The sequence below is a fragment of the Cladophialophora carrionii genome (assembly GCF_000365165.1).
Source record: "Cladophialophora carrionii CBS 160.54 unplaced genomic scaffold supercont1.6, whole genome shotgun sequence".
Taxonomy (NCBI): Eukaryota; Fungi; Ascomycota; class Eurotiomycetes; order Chaetothyriales; family Herpotrichiellaceae; genus Cladophialophora; species Cladophialophora carrionii.
Window position 1 is genome coordinate 2,292,191 of NW_008481831.1, and position 22,511 is coordinate 2,314,701.

Sequence of the window (22,511 nt, forward strand, 5' to 3'; positions counted from 1 at the left end):
ACACTTTTGGTGGAAGCTTGGAGGTCACCCCATACATAGTAAATCCTAGAGCAGAGCTCCAGGAACAGCAGCTGACGCAACCAATCAAAACTCACAAGGCTGGATGTGTAATTCAATGACGTCAGTCTTGTCTCTTTAGTGGCCAAAATTCGCTGCGCACGTGTCAGGCTGTTGATGTGCCTGGAACTTTGTACAATACGATTCACCCCGCTAAAGGTCGCTGCAAGAGTTCGGAGCACCACCGCAAGTCAGTCTCCGAGTTGTTTAACTACTCGTAAAAGTCACTTTCATCTTTTTTCAGTGTCTGGAGGCCCGTGTCTTCGTTGAAGCGTTCAAGCCATCTCCAAACCATACCCCGCGCATTTTCCCCTCCCACGACTTTGATCTGCTCTGTCCACAGGCAGCGTTGTCAAACCCAAAGCAAGTCTACAGCCTCGTACGTGTGTTCGCTCGGCGACCTCGACCTTCGATGTCCCGGATCGGGACCTAGGAATCTCCCTCTCCGCCTATACAACCAACTTCGTCCGTCGTCATGGCTAGGGACCGGAATTCAGCGCAGTCGGGCATTTCCCAGTTGCTCATGAAAATCAACGATCCCGATCCCGACATTCGCTTCATGCAGTTGAGCGATCTCACAAACATCCTCCTAGCCCCTGCTTCAGAATATATACGGACTGACAATCATACTGCCGCAAGAATCATTGAAGGGTTGCTGAAGGCCTTGGCCGATCAGCATGGAGAAGTCCAGAACCAGGCTCTCAAATGGTGAGTTTCAACGCGCACGCGTATGGACAATACACTCATTCCTTTCGCAGCATTGGACCTCTTGCTGCACGCATCCCTGGTGAGACGATAGCGCCGCTGATCGACAAACTCACCGACCTTACCAACAAGGATATTGACATCTCAATCCCTAATACGGCCCTGCGCTCCCTCATCGCCTCCCTGCCTCAACCCAGACCGAACGAGGGGCCGAGCACCGAGGTGAAAGATGCTTACACTGCTGTGAGCAAGGTCTTGATTCCGAGACTCGTGGGCCACGTAATTCTCCCATCAAGCAAACCTCCACCGCACCTGCCCACCGGCTTGTTGGAGTTACAGAAGGATAAAGGCTACAGCAGCGACGCGGTCGATGTCATGATTGAAATCGTGAAGTGCTATGGTTCCCTACTGCACGATTTGGAGTTGGTGGCTCTGGCCAAGGCGGTCATGAACATCATCGAGAGTCCGCAGGCTGGCGGTGTGGTCAAGAAACGTGCTCTGGCCGGCATTGGAGCACTGTTACCTCATTTCAACGACACCCAGGTCAGATCTTTTGTGGCGGCTCTTACCGAAAGCTATCAGAACAGTCAACTGAGTATTGAACATCGGAGATTCCTTGTGGCCACGATTGGAACGCTTGCGCGATCGAGTCCGACCAAGTTTGGCCCCTATGTCGACGATGTCATTCCCTATGTGCTGGAGGTCTTGAGTCAAGCAGAGATGTCTGCAAATGCCTCTGTCGATGAAGATATCGAGGTTGACCCGGAGATCGAGGAACTTCGCGAAACAGCCCTCGTTGCACTCGAGGCCATGCTTGGGTCGTGTCCAAGTGAGACCAAATCCCATCTCGCCGGCGCTATTGACGCGGCTTTGAGGTATCTCAAGTACGACCCTAATGTTGCCGACGTGGAAGACGACGAGATGGGTGGCACTCAAGACGACGATTCTGATGATGGCATAACAGACGATGCTCCGGACGACGATGACGACGAGTATGCCGAACTGGATGATGACGACGCTTTCAGCGATGTTGATGACATGAGTTGGAAAGTTCGCCGCTGTGCTGCAAAAGCTCTATACACCATTGTCTCGGGGTCATCGTCTGGCGACAGAGGCCTGCTCTTTGGAAAGATTGCGCCTGTTCTGATATCCCGGCTGTTCAAGGAACGGGAAGACAGCGTCCGTCTAGAGGTGATCGCAGCCACAACTGCGCTGATCCGAAAAACTGGATCTGGCTTGACGGAAGTGACACTCACCAGAGTCGACTCATCAGAAAATCCAGCTATGCCTACCAATACTCGCAAGCGAAGACGGCAGGACAGCGAGGCGGACAAGAAGGATCCAGATCTCCGTGGTCTCATCTCCATACGGTCCAGTCCTCCGATTCTCCCGGCCTCACCGCCATCGGGTTCGCAGGCCGAGCTGGTCAGCTTGGTGCCAAAGATTGTTCAAGCCCTTACGAAATTATGGAAGAAAGCCAGCATCTCTTTGAAGCAGGCTGCTGTGGGAATGCTCAAGACCCTCACATTGGCCCGGAATGGGATCTTGTCTGACCACCTACAGCTCTTGGAGGATGCTGTCGCTGACGCATTGAAACCTGCATCTGGTGCTGGGACAGGCAGTGCAGCCTCAGGGACGTCCGCGACTGTTGCCAGCCTGCAGATCGAAACGTTGACGCTGATCAGTGTCATTGCTGAGACTAATGGTACCAGTGTGCTGATTCCCTTCGTCATTGCGCTCATTCCCTCGGTTACAGCCATCGCTCGCGACAGAAACTACAAAGTTTCGACTGAGGCTTTGGGCACTATCGAGCAGTTTGTGAAGGCTCTAACTCCGCCCCGTTCACAGCCGGCAAACCAAGACCATTCGATACATATTGAGAAGCTATGGCAGGCCATCGTCGATCGAGTGACCGACAACAACACAGACCTCGAGGTGCGCCATCGTGGGATCCAGGTGTTTGGTGTTCTCGTCGCCAGAACGTCAGGTACTGAGCTGTTATCATCTTCAACCCGGGCTAGGAGCCTTGGAGTTCTAAGTGACAGACTAAAGAACGAAACTACACGATTAGCAAGCGCGAGAGCCATTGGTCTCGTTGGGGAGGCTGCCAGCAGTCACGATAACATCGGGTCCGCGTGGGTTCAAGAAGTCTCGCTAGAGATGGCAAATCAACTTCGTAAAGCGGATAGGTCTCTTCGAGGATCTTGCTTGGAGTCATTACAGTACCTCGCTTTAAACCCTGTCACGTCCTCCCTGTACGAAACCGGTACCATCCTGCAGATCCAGACAATGCTGATGCCGTTAATCTCGGCCACGGATCTGCATTTGTTGACTCCAGCTCTTGTGATAATGTCCAAGATCATCCCAACAAATGCACAAGCACTCGTGACGCCGGAAGTGGTCGAGGCCCTTTGCGGTATATCACATACTAGGATCGAAGGACCCCCTCTTCGAGCGTACCTCCTGGTTGCGAAAGTCATTGGCGAGCATGGAGTTGGTGCGCCACTGATGAAAGGCCTCCTCACTGTTGGAACGAACGGAGAGACGATGGTTCTTGGAAGAGCGATTGGCACCTTACTCGTGTACGGCGGCAACAACCTGACCATCACGGTAGATGACTTCCTGAAGGAACTGGAAACGTCTCAGGATCTGCCAGCGATCTGCTTAGCACTAACGGTCTTGGGTGAAGTTGGCTTCAGAATGGGTCCTCAGTCTCCGGTCAAGGTACAGACCTTCATCAACTGTCTCTCCGCCGAGTCCGACAAGATTCGGCTGGCTCCTGCGGTCGCGCTGGGCAGTGCCAGCTCCAACAACGTTTCGGAATGCCTGCCCATTATTCTTCGAAGCCTCGCGCAAACCCCTACCGCGGATTATCTTTACCTGCACTCTCTGAAGGAAATCCTGGAGCATTCTGAGAGCTCACTCGGGGAACTTCAACCATATGCAGCAGAGTTGTGGCAGAAGCTGTTCGCAGTGTCGCAAACGGAAGACAACAGTGCCGTGGGTGCTGAATGCATAGGTCGACTGGCGACTATCGATCCAGACACATACGTCCCGGAGCTCTCCAAGTCGCTGGCGGATCCCGATGCATCGATTCGCGGCATCGTCATATCAGCATTCCGCTTCACTCTGGGCGAAACCGGCAGTGCCTACAACAGCATCTTGATGAAGGCCATGACACCCATGCTCCAGACCATGCTGCATGACAAAGACCTGTCCAATCGCCGTCTGGCTGTTACTACCCTCAATGCTGCCATCCATAACAAGCCGGAACTGGTGATCCCAGACGTCGGTCAACTGCTCCCGACTGTCCTTGAGGATTCGAAGATCAAGCCCGAACTCATCAAGCAGGTCAAGATCGGACCGTTTACCCACACCGAAGATGCTGGTTTAGACCTGCGCAAATCTGCCTATGCGACCATGTACGCGCTACTCGACTGTCCTGGAGCTATCCCACATCTCCCAATTGCCAAGATCTTTGATCGCATCCAGGACGGTATCCCTGATGATCACGACATTCGAACTCTTTGCATCCTCATGCTCACCCGTCTCTCTGTGATTGATTCCGACGAAACCCGCCGCCGCCTTTCTTCTCTTGCTGAGAAATTCCGCATCGTCCTTGGCGCCAAATTGAAAGAAAATGCCGTCAAGCAGGAAATCGAGAAGGTCAATGAAGCCAACGCGGCGGTCATACGCATCACCATTGAGCTCGACCGCAAGTTCCCTGGCGCCAGTGCAGAGGGTGCGGGTGGTGAATCGATGGGGTGGAAGGGGTATCTGGAGTATCTGAAAAAGGAATTCTCGTCGGTAGCGAGACAGGTGCAGATGGATACTTGAGGAGCCGGAAGTGGTGATTGTAGTGCAGAGTTTATGGCTGAAGAAGCCTTCGCCGCTTATGGGTATGCTTCAAACTGAGCGATGAGCGTCTTCCTCAGAAAGAATGGCGCACAGGACAAATGTCAGCCGGCGATATTAGAGGCGCGAGCACCGGTGCGTCGAAATGACTTCAACGCCAAGCAGCACAGAGGACCCAGGCAGAGGTGCACCACCAACGGAGGATTCTGAATGGCTGTCTGTCCATATGCCAGTGGGGACATCCTTGCATTGACTGGGCGCAGTGAGACATACTGATGGCACGTCAAGGCTCTTGATACAGCATATGGTCCAGCGCGAGTGATGTATTGTGTCGTGGCGTCAAGGGCAGAGTACGCAACGACCCAACGACCCAACTACCCGTGACAGGGAGTCATGATAGAAATCAAAGATTTCAAACGTAAACCCGGTATGGAGCAAGCTGCCTACCGGTCTACAGCACAGTTGTGACAGTAATTAGCACTCGATTTTGCCCACCCTCGTTCACATGGGGATTTAAAGTGTCATTGACTTGCGGTGAACCCGGTCCTCCCACCAGGTAATGCCCAGTAAATCTGATCTATTAGGTACCTGTTCCTTTTTCCAACCAGCCATTGGAAGCCGGCAAGCAGTTCGTAGTTGTCCAAGCCAGCAATCATGGAGGGTGGGTGGTATGACACGGAAGAACAGTTCAATACTGATCTACTGTAGGGAGTACGTATGTTCTTTGTTTGTCCTCCCGTGTCAGTGCCCTTGCGGTCTGCTCGAATAGATCTACCTACCTACCTACCTACCTACCTACCTACTTATTTACCTTCCATCTAACCAGGTGAGTAGACAGAGTATACTCTGTTCTGTTCTATTCTATTCTAATCTGTTGTATCCCACAAACTCCGTCTCTTTCACGAGTTACTATCCCACACCTCCGTCTCTTTTACGGGTTACTATTCTGCCTAGATACGTCTACTGTCTACTGTCTACTGTCTGTTGTGTCCTCGCCTTTATTCTGGTCCTGGTCCTCGCGGCGGCCACCCCTCCACGCCCTCTCAACAACAGCCCAATACCGGCCCGGATCGCCTTGCATGTGTCCTACGTGCCGGGTATGCTCGAATTTCTCGAGCCATATACGAGTATTGGCGTCAGCACCGGGACCAGTACCGTCGTCGCTGGTAGTAATACTGTCACCGGTACCGGTACTGGTACCGTCACCCTTGTCACTGATACTGTTACCGTTGTTGTTGCCGTTACCGCTACCGCTACCATTACTCTCGTCGTCCCCAGTAATGGGAGTTGATATATCAGTACTGGTCTCCAGCCCACCTTTGTTCTCCGCCTTTTCTCGCGCCATGACCCTCGCCCTCGCCCTCGCCCTCGCTTCCTCGGCATGCAATTCCACGTCCGACGCCGGGATCAACGCATCGGTCTCACTGTAGATATACACTCTCCGCAGGCCAGGCTGCATGAAGGCCCCCGCGGGATCGTTCAGTCTGCGCCGGATGTTCAGCGTGAGGTGTTCCCTCCCGAACAGGGCGTCCACGCCCGAGGCGAGGGCGAGAAAACACCATACCGCCGTCTCGCCTACCTTGCGCGTGAGCGGGTATGTCGTCGGGCTGGGGAGTGCTTCGCAGATGGCGGCGTGCGAGGCCCGCGGGTCGGGCAGGCTGGGGGTTGAGTCTAGGATTAGGGCGTCGATGGGGAGGATGGCATTAGCGTGATCACTCTCCCGGGGCGATAATGTGGATATAGAAGGGCAGGTGAAGGAAAAGGCAGACGCGTAAGCATCTGCAAGCTGACATGCCGACCAGGCACCGCCGTTGGAGAAAACATGCATCAACACCCTCAGTTTCGCTTTCGCCTTCGCTTTCGCTTCCGGTCTGGGGTTGGCATTTTGGTCCACTTGCGTGGTGTCGACGCTGTGACTTCTGCGTTGAAGCGTTCGGATGACAGAGGCGGCGGGCTCCAAGTTCCGCATCTGCGTCGCGTGCGTGCGCCAGAAAAAGTCGCCGCCGTCTTGGCGCAGGAGGAGGATCGGCGACGAGGCATACTTCGCCCGGTAAGCCTGCGTGTATTTCGCGATGTGTCGGGGGAGGGCATACATCCAGGAGCAGATGATAATAAGGTCAGGATCGGGGGTTGATTGTTTGACAGCGGTGGCGACGACGTCCGTCGTACTTGACGTTGTTGGCGTTGACCTTGACGTGCTTGTGGGCGCATAATAGTAGATCTGCTCGCCTAGACGCGTGAAGTCGGAGAGGTAGGCGTCGTCGGGCTTGGATGTCGAGCCCGTGTGGGATTTGAGTTCGGGCACCGGGCCCGCGAGGTCCATGTTGATGCTGATGTGGTGTTGGTGTTGGTGTTGGTCATGAGCGTTGGATGGTGGATTTGGAACTCGCAATCTTGGAACCTCTGCAAAGAGACTCTATCTCTCGCTTAGATTTCGTGCTGTATATTGGCTTTGAGGGTCAAGGATCGACCACTTCATATACGTATAGCCAGGTCCTCAGATCGGCACTTTGTAGTGTGTATCCACGACGAGATGTCACCCCGTCGCGACCAGTTCATCCCGAGCCGTTGATATATACTTATAAATATAATCTTCCCACTGAAGGTCTGTCAGCAGGCCTGGCCAACTGCTTGTGGTGCCTTCATCGGCACGATACGGTGAACATTAATATATAGCAGGGCGGAGCGACACACGAGATTATTTGCGTGGATGTGTTCTTCCCGAGCAAGTTGTTTAGCGCTTGATCGCAGCAGGGAGCACGTGGTACGGTCGACGGAAGTGTGCTCGTATTCTTGGCCGTAAAGAGTGTGTACACCCTGTATACTCCAATAGAAGTGGGAGTAAGTCGAAGGATTAATTACTCGGCCCTGTTGCAAGTTGTGATACGACGGAAGCGAGATGGTGGTGGCAGTTCCTATACTCCGCCGTACAAAGCCGACTCCCGTTATCGTACGGTGAAACATACGGAGACGCCACGCAATGATCAAGGTCGTCGGCGTCCGTTGACTTCCACCATTGATTACGTAGAAATTTACACAACCACGTTCATTGCAATTGAGATACATTAGGCGTTGCTACGATACCTCTGGCTAAAGCATGTGCCACTACTAGAGAAGACTGTGCTGAGAGCCGTCCCAACGAGGCTGAAACCCCTGCGACACTGACCAAACGTACCACAGTACCACGCCGGCATCTAACTTGGGTACAGACAGGACGGGAGGACTTAGAAGACACCTTCCGTGGCAATCTTGGAGCCACCGGAAACCGTCACTGCGACGCGCGAGAAGAAGATTGAAACCATGTGGATCTTTACTTTGTGTGACTCGGCTGGCGTGTGTGCTTTTTCCGGCCAAAGAACCACCTGACGACCAGTGGTGTCGAGGCCGAGGAGCCGATCGAGTTGCATGCTGGCCTTCATGCACGAGTATTGGACGTTCTTTATGTCGGCAGGGTGACTCTGCGCCGTGTAATGTCAGGGCGTGCACTGCCGTTAGATATTGTTTTGAACCGCGCCGTCAAAAGACAGGGCTCACATGGCCTTTTTGGTCTTGTTTGGACCGCGCCTGCGACATTCCCTTCAAAATACTCCGCCGGTTCCTCTTCCTCCCCGAATCTCGTTTTAACACCATATCACTCAGATACCTCTCGGCTTCTGTCGCTCTTTAGTTGCTCCCAGGTTGGCGCTCGAGTCAGCGGCAGCGTGTTCCAAAACATGTCTGGTCCAGTCCAACGCCGAGACAGTCAACCACGAGCACGAGTCGTATCCAGGGTGCATTTCACCTGCATTCTCCTGAACAACACTATCCAGACGATGATATGAATCCTCATTTCATAGGCCTAGATCGAGATGGTAGGAAGCGCGCCGTATCGATCCTACTTCCATGTTTTGCGAATGAACCTCTTCAGTGTGCCGGGCAGGCAAATGTCGGACTGACGACACAGCATGGATCTTCATGTATTCGTGAAGTATACCGGTCGCGGTACCGTTTCTTGGTTTTAAAAGGATGCACGCCTTCATTGGGGCGTTACAGGGCCAAAGCTGGAATTACCTGTCGATCCAGAGTGCACGGGATGCAGCAGCGTCCTGAAGTTAAGGGCGGTGTCCATGTCTGGGCGATGGAAAGGACCGGTTACGCCTGTTCCTTGTCGACCTTTTGGAGCAAATCCTGTGCACACTGCAGGCAGCTTCCATATCGGCCGTTGTTGGCGGCATATAGATTGCTCTGGTCAACCGCTCTATCCAACCGGGTCGCCTTTTTCTTTACAAGAACACTTGCGATCTGCCAGAACTCGAGAGGCGCGGTTTTCAAGAAGCCAAAGCGCTCGCGTTGCCGGGGGGTCAATTTCGTGTTCTGGAAATCCCAGACGTCCCTCCACCTTTCCAGCGCAACTGCCATGCGCTGCATCAACTGCCATTTCCTGGGTCTGTACGGGGATAGCCACAGGGTCTGCAAAAGGGCCAAGATGAGAGTGAACAAATGGAGCAGCGACAGGCTCAGCATGGAGGTGCGCTGTTGCTCACTCCATGTGTCTTGCAAGAAAGCATTGCATAGCTCGGAAAGGTGCAGAGTCTGGATTCCGTGCTCCTTGAGTGAAACTTGGTAGCAGTCCTGGGCACTGTCGGCGAAGAAAGCCTCGGCCGGACAAGGCATATCGACCTCCACCTCTTCGGCGAATAACCGAGGAGTCATATTATAGAGGATGGTGAAGCTTGCATCGAGATTGAAGACACCACATACAAGTCGTATCTTGGTTTCGCTGTCACCGTATTGATCCCACTGGAACGTTTCTGGCAGTGGTGGTTCGGCGTGGAAAAAAGGATTGCGGGTCTGCAGGAGTCCAAAAGCGTGGACACCAGATATAATCTCTTCGAAACGAGCCGTCCGGGCTTCCTTCCGCTTGGCAAGAGAGCCTTCTCGAAGCTGGATCTGAGTGATGAAGAAGGCGGCTTGGAGAGCGTCCCATGCCCCGACGTCATTTGTGTATTGAGCATGATACGGTGCTTGGAGTAGCTTCACGAAGTTTTCGTTGCTGAAGACATACAGCTCCACCAGTTCGAGGATCCCTCTCGCCAGTTCAATGTCACCCGGACTTGAAGAAAACATTGCTCCTGTGACGATGATGACGATCAGCACATACGGCGAAGCTGAGCTGATTCGGAACGTTCCCGGAACTAATATGGGGCTGTGCGGGCTATAGTCTCGGAAATAGTGTCCGATGAAACGTTCAACGTTCTTTTTCGAAAACAGGGCAGAAGCTCTTGCTAACCGGTCGTTCAGGGCACGCTCAGGGTGGCCCTCGGGCAACGACAGGGTAAAATGTGTCAAAGAGTCTACCAAGGGGCTGAAAGGATCGGGAGCGTGAGGGGTGGCGAATGGTGTTGATACATCGCACCCTTGCCAGCCCATGTGCCAATTTGCGTCGTGGCCGGTCCCTGGAAAGTCTTCTGAATCCGGGAAGAGGTAGGAGACGAAGACGTCGTCCATGTGTCCAGCGTCAAACGGCGCCACGAATTCGTCAAAAATCAACTGTTGTATCGAGGCGGACGCCCCGAGATCGCCTCCAGAGATACCATTGAGGGCGGTCGAGGAGGGTGCAACTAGAAATCTCAGCATTCATGGTTGCACGGGGTCTGCTTGGTGACTCACCATCTGCTCCTTCCTTTTCTGTCTCCTGGCCGTATGCGTCGGCCATGGTTGTTGTGGCCGGATTGACATAGTTGAGCAAAAAGGCCAAGGAAATCTTGCTACGTTCCTGCCGACTAAGCGTCTTCGGTCTGGGACGAGTCTTGGGAGAGTGTGTCTGGGCTGGGAGTGATGGATCGTTGGCAATTGTGGCCGATGTCGGCTCCGTTGTTGAATCGGCTTCGGGCTGCTGAGAGACGCGGGTGTAGGTGCATTCGAGACCATATGAAAGACATGTCTCGCATGGACAGTCCAGGTCACAGCCTAGCTTCAAGCGTGCACATGCATCACATGCTCGCATCTTCTTGCCCTTCTTGAGTCTTCCGGGGATCGGTTGCGGTCCCCTAGATGGACAATTGATATAGTGCCGGCGGAGCACATCCCTAGGTCCAAGTCAGCCATTCGACGGTCCCAGTCCACTTCGTCTTGGTCGGCGGCCAAGTTGTCTCAAGCGACAGAAGAATGCCACGTCGATGATTGCAGGCGTCGTTGTTGGTGCAATCGCAATCGGCAAGTTGGTCTTGATCGTTCGACGGCTTGGTTTCGTCGGGCAAAGGCCACCTTTTAAAGCAGCCACAGCAGGGACTCACTTACGACCTGCGGTAGGACTTGGAGCAAAAACAGCACACCCAAGAGCGCAAGCGAGACTCTGCCGAGATCAGTCAACAGAGATGATAGTCGAAGCCAGGATGATTTCGGCATCCGACCTTTAGCTGCGTGCTTACCTTGAGCGTCCATTTTTCTTTGATATCTTGTTATTCAGCGCCTGTTCAACCGTCCGGCATCTCCCTCTTTCCGTCATGCTCTGATGACCCATTCGAACTGGGAACGGCTATTCAGTGCCAACATCGAAGGGATAACGCCGCAGCAGCGCTGTCACCCCGTCTGGCCTCGGTACCATGATGAGAACAGTCTCAGAGACCATAAGATGCACGTGTCTCGGGACTTAATTGCTGACCGGGCTAAGATGACATAAGCACGAGGTGCTTGTCTGACAGCAGAATTATCCTTGTTTTCGCCGCCAATAGTCGCAGATTGTCTCCGTCTGACGAGCCTGATGCGGCACACATACTGATTGGTCAGAGCCGACAAACGGTCTCGAACACTCACGCCAGGCAGCCAGGATCAATGGCGAGTCTCGTCATGGTTAAAGCCGGAGCTGCCCGTCATGGCGCCAAATACGCCAGCAGCGACATTGAGAAACAGGCTCCTCCTTTACGATACGTAGCCTCCAAAAGTACAGAGCCGGAGTATCGGGAAGGTCAACCCGGATAACTTCATCGGGTGAGAGTTTATATCAATGCATCGGAGAATTGTAGTGCATTAAAGCCTACTCGAGATCACTCCATATCGAACAAGAGCTCAACTCAGAAATGCCTTCCTCGTAAAAGGGCATCTGCGTCGCTTATCACTCAGTGTTCTTTGTGTAAGTCTCAACCATTCTCTCGGAACAAGTAAAGTCCGCTTCAGAAGAATTTTGCCCGCGCGGCTCATGATTTCAACGAGGACAACCAACGCGGGCAATGAAATGAGAGTGGCAGTTGATAGAGTGGTAAACATGCACACGGTGTCGACCTCCATGTTGTGTAGTACTGTGACACAGTGTCATACCTATAAACCAGCCCTCAAGCTCGTGTGCTTCAGGGTCCATCACAAGAAACGGACCCGACGACGAGTACAAGATGCAGGTGGACAAGGCATGTATTAGCTTAGGCGTGATCTGCACAATGGCGAATGTTGGTCGTCGCACTAAAGTGACATAGGCCCTTCCTCTCTCGCTGGTGTCTGCGCGCTGAAGTCACCGTAAGAATTGCATATGGTGCAAGGATGCTGTGTTTGAGTTGAAGAAATGTTGAGGTGAGCTTGGTCTCACTTGGTGCCCGTGTCATTCAAGTCTGACAAAAAGTTAAAGTACGTAGTAAGCAAAGTGGATCCACTCAACGCGTCGCGGGGTCGTCCGGCGCAGTCGCGTCACCAATTAATTAATTATCCTCATTGTATCTTGATCGCGCAGTGAGCATCAACTTGCACAATCACACTTCCAACACCAACTCTCGTGATGGATCAGGACTTCAAGAAATACCTGGCGACCGAGGTCCTGTCAGAGCAACGGACAATATCATATCGCAATGTGTCGCGCGTCTTCAAAGTCCACGTAAATGCTGCGAAGTGCATCCTCTACGACTTCTACGAGTTCCAGAACGGCAAGAAGCCAGGTTCGATATACGCCACGTATCTTCTTTCCGGGATCAAGAAGAGGCCGACACCCACAGTCACAGCCAATGCCACCACCAACGGGCATGGGCATGGGCATGGGCATGGGCATGGGCACGGGCGTGATTTCGACCCGGACGAACACATTCCCTCAAGCCCTCCGCCTTTCACCAGCTCAATGCTCGAACCCAGTCAACAGAGCAGCCAAGCAGGCGAGGAGGAGGAGGAGGAGGAGGAGGAGGAGGAGGAGGAAGCAAATAAAGTCCCCGTGCGGACCATCTCGCTCGTAAAGGAGGATGCGTTGGAAGAGTTGAAAGAACAATACGAGAGCATCACATCCATACACATCTACAGCCTGTCGCCCACTCGCATACAAGACCTGTTCACGCTGTCAGATATTGGCCGAAACTTGTTCAACGACGTATTCGTTGAAGAAGATCCCCTTCAGCACAACAAAACTTACGGTGTGATTCAGAACCCCAATGTCCGACGGCGCAAAGGCAACAGGCCGGCTATCCCCTCTGGACCAGGCCCCAAGTTCCAGCCCGTCAAGGAGGAGCCCAGAAAGGCATCTGCCCTTCAGAGCAAGCCAGCTCCCAAATCTGGACCAGCAGCCGGAAGCACCAAAGCCGAAGAACCGTCGCGACCCTCATCACGCGACAGCACCTCAACCACCACATCCTCCAAGCCCTCGAAACAACCCCCCTTGAAACGAGATTCATCCGACCTCTTCAAAGCCTTCGCAAAGCAGGGCCACAGGAAATCGACACCGACCAGCACGCCCACGGTGGCTCCCCAAGACGCCACGATGAAAGATGTCGAGGATGACGAAGGTGAATCCGAAGATGAAGCCCTCTTTCTGGACACGAATACGCGACAACCTGCGAGCGGCTCCAAAAAGCGACCCAGCGACGTGAAAAGGGAGAAAGAAGACCGAGCTGCGAAACTGCGAAAGCTCATGGACTCGGACGACGAAGAAGTGGCTGCAGTGCCCAATATCGAGAAGGCCACAGGTCTAGAGACCGACGAGCCTGTGGCCGCTCAAAAAGGCACAGACGCAGATGTGCCGTCCAAGGCCGCCGGCGAAGACGAGCAGATTGCCTGGTCAGAAAGTGATGGTGAGAAGAAGAAACCGGCAGCCCCGAACAAGATCGAGGGCCCGCCGAAACGCCGACGCGGCAAACGCAAGGTCATGAAGAAACGCACGACCAAGGATGAAGACGGCTATCTCGTCACGAAGGAGGAAGCCGTGTGGGAGAGTTTCAGTGAGGATGAGCCCGAGCCTGCTCCCGCGCGGAACGAAATGCCGAAGAGTTCATTTGGGGCCGCGAAGGCATCGTCTCAGAGCCAGAGCCAGAGTCAGAGTCAGAGTCAAGGCAAGGCCGGCGCGAAGAAGAAGGCTACTGGCGGTGGCAATATCATGAGTTTCTTTGGAAAGAAGAGTGCGTGAGCGTTGCGCGAGCGGAGTGCACAATTGGCGAAGGTGCATAGTTGCATAGGTGCATAGACGAAGTCCTCATACAGCATACAGCATATGGCAAGCATGCATGCATGAATACATCCCAGTACCTTGAATTGCTATACTAATCATGATTATTTTATATCGAAATCCGGGTGTTCTCTCTCTTCTGCGTATTGATATGGAAGTCGCCGGTCAGTGATACAGAAGTGGCCGGTCAGTGATTATACTGTAGCAGTGACGAGCAAATACTATCGGCGTATTGTGAGTGGCAGAAGAGGATGTGATCTAGCCTGGCACTTTGACTGGCAAAAGGCGGTAATTACCTAGGGTAGGCAACTCATGCTGTACTCCGGTATATCATGTGATTACTAGGTAGGCACCTGCCTGTGGAGTGTGTATCATCTCAGTACTCCATACATCCTCTCGCCGTCACTCCTACCACAGCGAAGCATTTGCAGAGCCACGCACAGAACATGATAGAGTGAATGAATGCCCTCGTTGAGCCATCACCACCTACAGTAGTTGTGAAGATACAGTACATTGGTTGCCATCACCACCTGCAGTAGTTGTGATTATACAGTACTCCTACCTTGGTTGCCATCACCCCTGCAGTGGTTGTGATTATACAGTAGTACATTGGTTGCTATAGTTCTGCTTCATCAGTCATAACATCGGAATGAATATACACCCGCGTCCCCTCACTTTCACACAGAATATTCGACCCAGCCGACTCCAACTCTGTACCCCCTCGTGCTACTCCCGTCTGCCTCTTCCGTGAGAAGCAGTCGAGGCTTCTTCTCCGCCAACCACAGCACAGTCTGGGCAAAGACGCTGTTCGCCCACGCGAACCAACTCCGCGTCATGCCCTCTCCACCGCCGCCCTTCCTGACGCCTCTGTTGACGTCCACGGACTCGTTCACCAGCCCGAACACGCTGGCATTCTTCACCCGCTCCAGACATTCCAGGATTTCAGCGTCCGAGGTCGACGTCATGGCCTGGACGAGCACAGACATGGGCCACGCGTTCCGCAGGCCGATATGCGGGCCGCCTATACCGCTGAACTTGGCGCCGGAGAGGTAGTACGGATTGCCACGCGGAGAGAGGATCATGCGCCGGGTATTCTGGTAGATTTCATCCGAGGCATCGACAAAGCCGAGAAGTGGAAGGGAGAGTAGAGACGGGATGTTTGCGTCATCGATCAGTAAATGCGAGCCATACCCGTCGATCTCGTAGGCGAAGACTTGGCCAAACTCGGGATGTGTGACAACTGCGTGCTTGTAGATCCCCTCTCGGATGATCTTCCCACGCTGCGAGAGATCCTGGACGAGTCGCAGAAGCTCTTTCGCTTGTCGTTCGCTGGATGCCGCAGAACTCGCGGATTTCAGCATGGTTGCCGCACGTGAGAGTTCTACGCTCATCATTGCGTTGGCCGGGATGAGGAAGCCGAAGATGGTCGCGTCGTCGCTGGGGCGGAATGCCGAGCGTATCAGACCGGTCCCCGCGGCTAAGGGGTTGCCCGTGCCCTCCAGATTAAGAGTCTCGGTGCCAATGCGTGTGGTGCGGGAAAAGGTGTATTCGTTGCGTTCGTACCAGCCAGAGTCGGCGTTGAACGTGGGTCTCGCCTGCGCGTCGAGGACTTCCAGGAGAGCTTCCAATGCTCTGAACCACCTCGTCGTCAGGAACGCCGTTGAGCCGGTAGAGGAGTGGTACTCGTTGGTCAGACGCAGGAAGGCAGCCAGACTGTCGAGTTCGTATTTACATTCGAACACGACGCTGGGTTCATATGCCGGGTGGACGATGTCGTCCTGGCCGGAGTGGACTGGGGGGAGGCGCGACGGGTCCGGTGGTTGGAAGGCATTGCAATAGGGCGAGGAGATGACGAATTCGGCTTGCGTGTTGATCGCGCCGAGGATGAGGCTTGAGATGCCTGAGGCGGATTTGGCGAGGAGTTGATATTGAGCTAGTTGGTTTGTCGAGTCGCGTAGCCATTCGGCGTTGATGTCGCCAGTGACAATAAATGATTGTGCCCCTTTCCATTTGTCCTTGTCTCGTAGCAGTCTTGACGCTGGGGCGTGGGTCTTGTCTCCGTCCACGTGCCATAACACCGTCGTGTCAAGGGTATTGGGAAAGGCATTCTGAAATATTTGTGCCAGGTCCGCGTCTTTTATACGCGGATAGAGGTCGTCTATCACTTGCTCCACTGCGGGTGACGAGAACTTGCGACAGTTCGGATGCGGTCGTTGGTACGGCAGTTGGAGGGATCCCTTGCTGAGAGGTTTACTGCGTAGCAAGTCAGCAAGACCTCCTAGTGACAGTCACATCTTGTTCTGACTGAATATGCCGTGCATAGCTTGTGTAATCTGGACAGAGCCCGAAGAGGGGTTCCTGCTGGTTCGCGGCATCACTCTCATATGGCCGATCCTCTTCGTTGCTCGCTGCTGCACTGCCGCAGGCTAGATGTAGCCACACAGGCAAAGTGAGTAGCTTTGACCATTGCTGAACACGCATGACCGCTGCAAGGGACTATGAGGTTATTCAGGGGGAGGACATTCTCGTGATTCCCGCGTGTTGGAAGGCATGGTCGACGAAGTCAAACAAGGCTGAGATTTGATACGGTGGAGCATAGGAAGCAATATGGCAAGGCTGTGGGTCGAGTAGATGGTGCCGTTTTCTATGGTGTTGATCTCATTGAACATGAAGCAATAAAGCGAGCAGGTTGACATAACGTCCATTTAATCTCAGTGAGCCCTCAATGGACACGGTGAACTTTTGGTACAACGCCTGCAACTGGCGCATTCTGTTCAGAGGACCTCTCTGACTACCTCTGGCTCCAAGCTCGAAGCACGCGGTTCCCCTCCGCATCCTCGCTGCCAAAGCTCGCCCCAGCGTCCTCTCCCCTAAAGACTCTCACCTCTCCTCTTGCACCCGCCCTCTTCTTCAGTGAGGTAGGCAGTTGCCTCTCACGCTCACCATCCCGTCCGCAGCCCACATGGTTTTGGGACCGGAGCCCTGTGAGCTGGGCGGCTTTCACCCTTAGGGTGATACAGCATGTGGCCCATGTATTCATTGCCATCGCGGTCCACTGCGTACCAACCCCGTGCAACGTCTGGCATCACTCTCACGACCTGAAATCCGTTGCGAACCCCGGCTGACGATCGAAGTGTCGCTGAAATTCGTCGCGATAGCGGACGGCATGTCCACACTCGTCGCACTTGTACATCCAGTCCTTGTCTCTGTGGTCTATGCTGAACCCGCGTTCTAGGTTCGGTGGATGGCAACGCTCCGGATTGTGGGGATGGTGGTGTTTGGGTAGTGGAGGAAGGTTGAGCACATGGACGTTACCGGCTTTGTTGAGAGATGTCGTGCGCAAGGGGAGCCCTGAGGGCACGGCGTCGGAGTCTTTCACCTGGCATGAGGGTGGTTTGTCTGTGCAGGCTCCTTCTGTCACTTCTGTTCCCGGCTCCGCCGGTTCTGATGAGACGTTGACGTTACCAGACATTTCGTTGTTGTATGGAACATTCCCGGCAGGTGGAGACTGGGTTTGAGTGTATTGGAGCGGAAGGCTTAAAGCCTGTGCGAGCAGAAGGAGTACAGAAAGGTTGCTGGAGGGGTGCGTAGCTGGCGCGAGACTCTGAAGGTGTGCTGTCACATTCATGCGTGTGGAGTCGAGTATGCCGTCTTCAAGCAAGCCGTCAAGATTGTAGTAGTTATGGAGTATGAGCAACTGTTGTTGCACCAGGAGTCCTTGACTTGTCATATAAAATGCGGCGACAAACCACTGGAGGTCGGCGCGAAGGTGTGCTGTTTGCGTTGATGGTTCGTGAGTCGCCATGAATGCTTCGGCTGCGTGACAGAATGCCATGTCCATGATGTTGAGGATTCCCTCGTCAACTGTACTTTCAACCATTGTAGACTAAGCGTCCAGGCGAGGAGACTGTTGTCGGCAAGATGACAAAGAAGGAATCTGGCAAGTTTTCGTCGTGTCGGCTGCTATGGAGCGAAAGTTATAGCGCAAGACAACGGCAGGCTTGCAAGACGCCCTGACAGTCGCAGTGATAAAGATTGACAGGTTATGCGATCTCGCTTTGGCAGGGAACAAAAGCAGCGGACACATCTTGTGGGTTGAAGCCATTCTGAGGAAGTGTTGCTGACCACCTGTACTGTCGGACCTTCACTAGGGTAGCATTAGCACCTTGTTGGAGGTTGAGATAGATAAACAGACCTTCGCCAGCTGACTCACAGATCCCTATACATATACCCTGAATTGATTCCCTGCCTCTGACCGTCTAGGAGGAGGCGGTTGGGTCATGCTTACGGCTACAGGGTCAGTGCCAGCCGCAAGCACAGGCATCAATGTCAGCATAGTCATTTGGAAGACCAGAAGTGAAGGGAGAGTGGAGCCATGATGGTAGACAAATGGTCATCATTCGGGTTGTGGGACGAGTCAGACGACAGAAGCCATCAACAATGCCTCCAGAGCCAGCATGATGTTGTGCGGATGCCACGCGGCACAGGATGGACGAGGCTGGACGCATCATGTCGATTTGTTCCAGTTCGACGTCGTCTTTATGGTTGTCCGTGGCACTCAGAGAAAATCAAGGGAAAGCCTCGTTCCACCAGTCGATATCAGCTTTGGTATCTTCCACCATGAGGTTCTGCGTCGGATGGCGGGCAAAGTCGCTCGTTGGTCTGCCGTCGGCATATATTGACGTGGGCACCCTGTATATCTGTCGGGACGAGGATCCCGAGTACGCGAGAGGCCTTGCCGCCGAGGACATCGACGTCGAGTTCCACTTGTACCCCGGGGTGCCGCATGCTTTTGAGCTGTTTGCGCCAAAATCTGGTGTCACGGAGCGAGCCATGGCGAATAGACTCAGGGCCTTGCTGAGCTTTTGAGGCGCCGTGCTGGCCCAGACTGACTACCGTCCCTGACCCTTTGAAGCATGTGGTGTGCATGTGAGCCGGGCATGACCTGAGAGGTTTGTACTGTACATTCGAGCCTTAGCGGGAGCTTGGCAGGTATCATCCCTCTGGGTTGAGAAGCGTGCAGACAGATTCACAGTCGAGTAGGGGTCCACCAGTCGACACTGGGAAGTCCTGGCTGGTCGCCTCGCTGCATATACAAACGGCGTGCCTCCTGGTCGGTCGCTCGGCCCATGATAGGAGTAGGACTAGTTATCGAGCCCGAGGGTAATGGAGGGATCGGGCATGCAAATGACATGCGTGGGTTGGCAAAGTCTATCGTGGAAGCACCGGACCCAGGGATCCGCCCTAGGTTGGAGATGGATGGAACTCTCCCAAATGCGTCGGTTGCCCGACCAGGGCGCCCTTGGTCATAGCCGCTGCTGCTGTTGACGTGCAGTCATGCTAGTCTGACAGTGCTCGACGACGTGATCGGGTTCAGGATAGGGAACGATTACGACGGTCCAAGAGAAGCTGCACGTGAGGTGTCGGCCTGTGCCAATGACTTGCGTTGCTCTGCACGCCAACGGCTGGTGTGGATGGGATCCTTGGCCATTGTGACTCCGTCCCCAGCAGATGGAGTTAGCGCAGGGAGTGCTTGCTGCGGCGGTCGGTCTGCTCTGCCGGCTTCAACTTGGGATGATTCCAGCTTGGCTATGGCTGTGGCGGGCGCAGGCGGTTGTTTGGGTGGTGTTAAAGTGGCCCTCAGTGGTCATCTCCTGGTCGTCATCAGGTTCATGTGCAACTTTGATTGGCGTTGAGGTCGGCCTGAGAGGCGGAGACAAGCCTGGGAATGATGCGCGGTTTGCGAATAACATTGTTGCGGTGCTGTAGTGCTTGCGATCCAGTCCAACAGTCTGACAGAGATGCTCTTAGCTGTTGGGTCATTTGCAAGACGAGTCTGCGAAGGGCAGCTGATTTCGAAGAAGTCAAATATAGGGAAGAAGTGTTGGTCGTCGCTTGAAACAATCGGCGGCTTGGTTCTGCTGCGAGAGAGCCAGCTGATTCCTGATTGCTCCATTGGAGGTAGCGGTATGCTTGCCCACCATCACTAATACCCCTCTCCGTCTGTGTCTGTCATGACCAACGGGTGCTTGTTGTTTCACACACTCTGAATCTCCTTGTGTCACAGTCTGGGAAGAGACAAGGCACACCATGGCCTCGGTCTGGTGAGCCTTCCGAACTTTCCGAGCGAAATCATCCTCGTGTTACTGACGCGGTGGTCAAGGCCCTTCCAACCCGTTGTAGAAGGGGCATATTTGTGCCATGAATTGCTCGGCTGTTCACCATATCTCTCCCAGGGCCTCCTCAACAAAGCCGAAAATGTAGAGATGAGGCTACCCACCGCATATCTCGCGTGCAATAGCGGTACAGATGAACTTGACCATGTTCCAGGTGCATGCTCTGCGTTAGGATGAGCTCGGTTGATGACTGTGGAAGATCTGCTATGGTGTTAGGAACTATTGTGCCGTCGCGTCTTGCGCCTGATTCCCACGGCTGAGGTGAACCAGGATCCATGGCTGCTCGGCGATGTTCTAGCGCTGCCTGGAACTATCGTTCATTGGTCCTGCCACCCAGAGAAGTCAGGAAGGAAAAGCTGTTGAGACAGATCGATTGCCGCAGCAGCTTGCTGACCTGAGAAAGCTGTAGGCGAAGCTCCAGGACGTTCCATCGCAGCAACGATGCTTCCAGCGTCGAAGAAGAAATCGGGTTGTAAAAGAGTCTGGCCGCAGAGAAGCGTTCACGAGGGAGGCGTCTCAGTAACACCGTCGGCGACTGCTGCGCTTGCAAGTGAACCTGTGCTCATACAATAGACGAAAACCGTTGCATCATATTGGGCATTCAATAGTATCAAGCACATTCTGTATCACCTTGTCCGGGTCCAGATCATTCAGCAGGTCGTGGGCAGACGCGAGATCTGTCCCGTACTGGGTGCTCCGTTCACGACTTGGTGAGGCCATAATGATCCGATGGGGATATATCTTCTTCGCTGCCAATGCTACGAGGGAGGGTGTCACATAGTCAATGCCATGGAAAGGAGCAAGGTATCTGCAAGACACATTAGTAACAGAAGAGTATGAAATTTCGGGACTGACTTTGCCAGAGCCAGGAATAGCGTGGTTGCATATGGGGAGATGCCTCCATCTACGCCTCTTTCCATGCGGAGGAATGCCACAACGTCTTGGAGATATCGTCGAATCTCTGGTGTTACGGTGGTAGTCTGACTTTGGGCTCGAAGCTGCTCGATCAACTGAAGCTGCATGTCAGATCGCTCCAATCCTCGCCTAACGGCCAATCTCACCTTTGCGTCAATGCGCCGACTTGCAATAGTTTCCTGAGGCCTTGCACTCGGAGAATGAGAATATGAATATGTAGAACCATGGTCTTCAGAGTTGGTTGCACCATCGAGCTCTTCCAGATTGGGAAAGCCGTCCTCCGTGGAGTGAGTGTGTGACATGAATATGCGGTCGTTCTGGCTAACATGAGTAAGAGCCGGAAGGTGGATGGTTCGAACTCACAAGGTGCTTGTTCAGTCTGATATGCTTGGAAGAGGTGGCAACTAGCGGAAGAAGCAGGAATGTCTTCGGCGCGAGATGGACAGTCGTTCGGCTATATATCCTACGTCTTCGAATAAGCTACACGCTTCGTCAGCACAGTCCGGAGCAGATAGGTCTGTCATCGCACATCAAGGGCTTGGATCTGGACGTCCTGGTGGGCAAAGTTGAAGTCCTTCGCAATAACGACATTGACCACTTTCCGGGTATCCAGTTTCGAGCGCTCAAGAAGACTGGAAGGGGCAGCGCGGAAGTCTACTGAAGCGACTTTTGAACTGAGCATGCCTGGCTAATATGCAGTCAGCAAAGAAGTTGGACACCCACGAAACGGGCACAAACGTTTGCGAATTCGGCGTCAGAGTCATACAGAGCACCTTCGCCATCAGCGTTATCGTCGTCCAGAATCGCAGCACCAAAGGCATCTATGGACTCAAGGTCATCCCGATCGAGGATGATGTAAGAAAGATTGAACATATCCCTGACAATCTTGCGGAATATTAGCCACGGCCCCAACTTCGTATCATAGCAACCTACAAGGGCGAGCTCTGATGCCAGGTCATCCAGCAGGTCGTCGGCTGTGACCACCATACAGTGGTGCTGAGCCACAAGGCTAAGAAGAACGGCCAGCTCGAGGTCTGTGAGGTCCTCAACATGCTCCAGGAATGCTTGTGCTGACTCCATCTTCGTCCAGCTTCGTGCCTACCAGGCCAGTACATGACACCTTCTTAGAGCATGACGTCTCCAGCGTGCGGAGTTGAAGAAGCTGGACGTTTACTCGCAAGCAGGAGGTCCCATGGGCGCATCGATTGAGAACGAGTCTCGCAAATGTGACCTTCGAGTTCGAAGCGACAAGCGAAGTGAGCAAGAGTGAGCGACGCGTGAACGATTTGTTGCACTGTGCAGACAGGAAGGTTGGCCGAGGGTACATCTGATTGGCTGACGACATCCCTCAGATCTGCCTGCTCGGTGCTGCAATCCACGACCTTTTACTTCTGATACTGCGTCCAGGCACATTG

The 22,511-nt window shown here is 53.7% G+C and overlaps 8 protein-coding genes across 8 annotated transcripts; 3 read left to right on the top strand and 5 right to left on the bottom strand.

Moving 5' to 3' along the window:
* Positions 1-532: 532 nt before the first annotated feature.
* Positions 533-4,599, top strand: G647_07791 (uncharacterized protein; the record flags this gene model as incomplete). Its single annotated transcript, XM_008732103.1, has 2 exons — positions 533-765; positions 816-4,599. 2 exons carry the CDS (start codon positions 533-535, stop codon positions 4,597-4,599), a joined length of 4,017 nt encoding a protein of 1,338 aa, XP_008730325.1.
* Positions 4,600-5,584: 985 nt separating this feature from the next.
* G647_07792 (uncharacterized protein) lies at positions 5,585-6,940 on the bottom strand (the record flags this gene model as incomplete). The annotated part of the gene is made up of 1 exon (XM_008732104.1): positions 5,585-6,940. The coding sequence occupies one exon, from the start codon at positions 6,938-6,940 to the stop codon at positions 5,585-5,587; it is 1,356 nt and encodes a 451-aa protein (XP_008730326.1).
* Positions 6,941-8,748: 1,808 nt separating this feature from the next.
* Positions 8,749-10,312, bottom strand: G647_07793 (uncharacterized protein; the record flags this gene model as incomplete). The annotated part of the gene is made up of 2 exons (XM_008732105.1): positions 8,749-10,217; positions 10,267-10,312. 2 exons carry the CDS (start codon positions 10,310-10,312, stop codon positions 8,749-8,751), a joined length of 1,515 nt encoding a protein of 504 aa, XP_008730327.1.
* Positions 10,313-12,361: 2,049 nt separating this feature from the next.
* G647_07794 (uncharacterized protein) lies at positions 12,362-13,966 on the top strand (the record flags this gene model as incomplete). Its single annotated transcript, XM_008732106.1, has 1 exon — positions 12,362-13,966. The coding sequence occupies one exon, from the start codon at positions 12,362-12,364 to the stop codon at positions 13,964-13,966; it is 1,605 nt and encodes a 534-aa protein (XP_008730328.1).
* Positions 13,967-14,682: 716 nt separating this feature from the next.
* Positions 14,683-16,380, bottom strand: G647_07795 (uncharacterized protein; the record flags this gene model as incomplete). Its single annotated transcript, XM_008732107.1, has 2 exons — positions 14,683-16,258; positions 16,298-16,380. The coding sequence occupies 2 exons, from the start codon at positions 16,378-16,380 to the stop codon at positions 14,683-14,685; spliced, it is 1,659 nt and encodes a 552-aa protein (XP_008730329.1).
* Positions 16,381-17,096: 716 nt separating this feature from the next.
* On the bottom strand, positions 17,097-17,846 carry G647_07796 (uncharacterized protein; the record flags this gene model as incomplete). The annotated part of the gene is made up of 1 exon (XM_008732108.1): positions 17,097-17,846. One exon carries the CDS (start codon positions 17,844-17,846, stop codon positions 17,097-17,099), a length of 750 nt encoding a protein of 249 aa, XP_008730330.1.
* A 779-nt stretch (positions 17,847-18,625) lies between these two features.
* Positions 18,626-18,874, top strand: G647_07797 (uncharacterized protein; the record flags this gene model as incomplete). Its single annotated transcript, XM_008732109.1, has 1 exon — positions 18,626-18,874. One exon carries the CDS (start codon positions 18,626-18,628, stop codon positions 18,872-18,874), a length of 249 nt encoding a protein of 82 aa, XP_008730331.1.
* A 1,895-nt stretch (positions 18,875-20,769) lies between these two features.
* G647_07798 (uncharacterized protein) lies at positions 20,770-22,176 on the bottom strand (the record flags this gene model as incomplete). The annotated part of the gene is made up of 7 exons (XM_008732110.1): positions 20,770-20,989; positions 21,037-21,191; positions 21,243-21,413; positions 21,460-21,576; positions 21,626-21,784; positions 21,835-21,981; positions 22,030-22,176. 7 exons carry the CDS (start codon positions 22,174-22,176, stop codon positions 20,770-20,772), a joined length of 1,116 nt encoding a protein of 371 aa, XP_008730332.1.
* Positions 22,177-22,511: the final 335 nt, after the last annotated feature.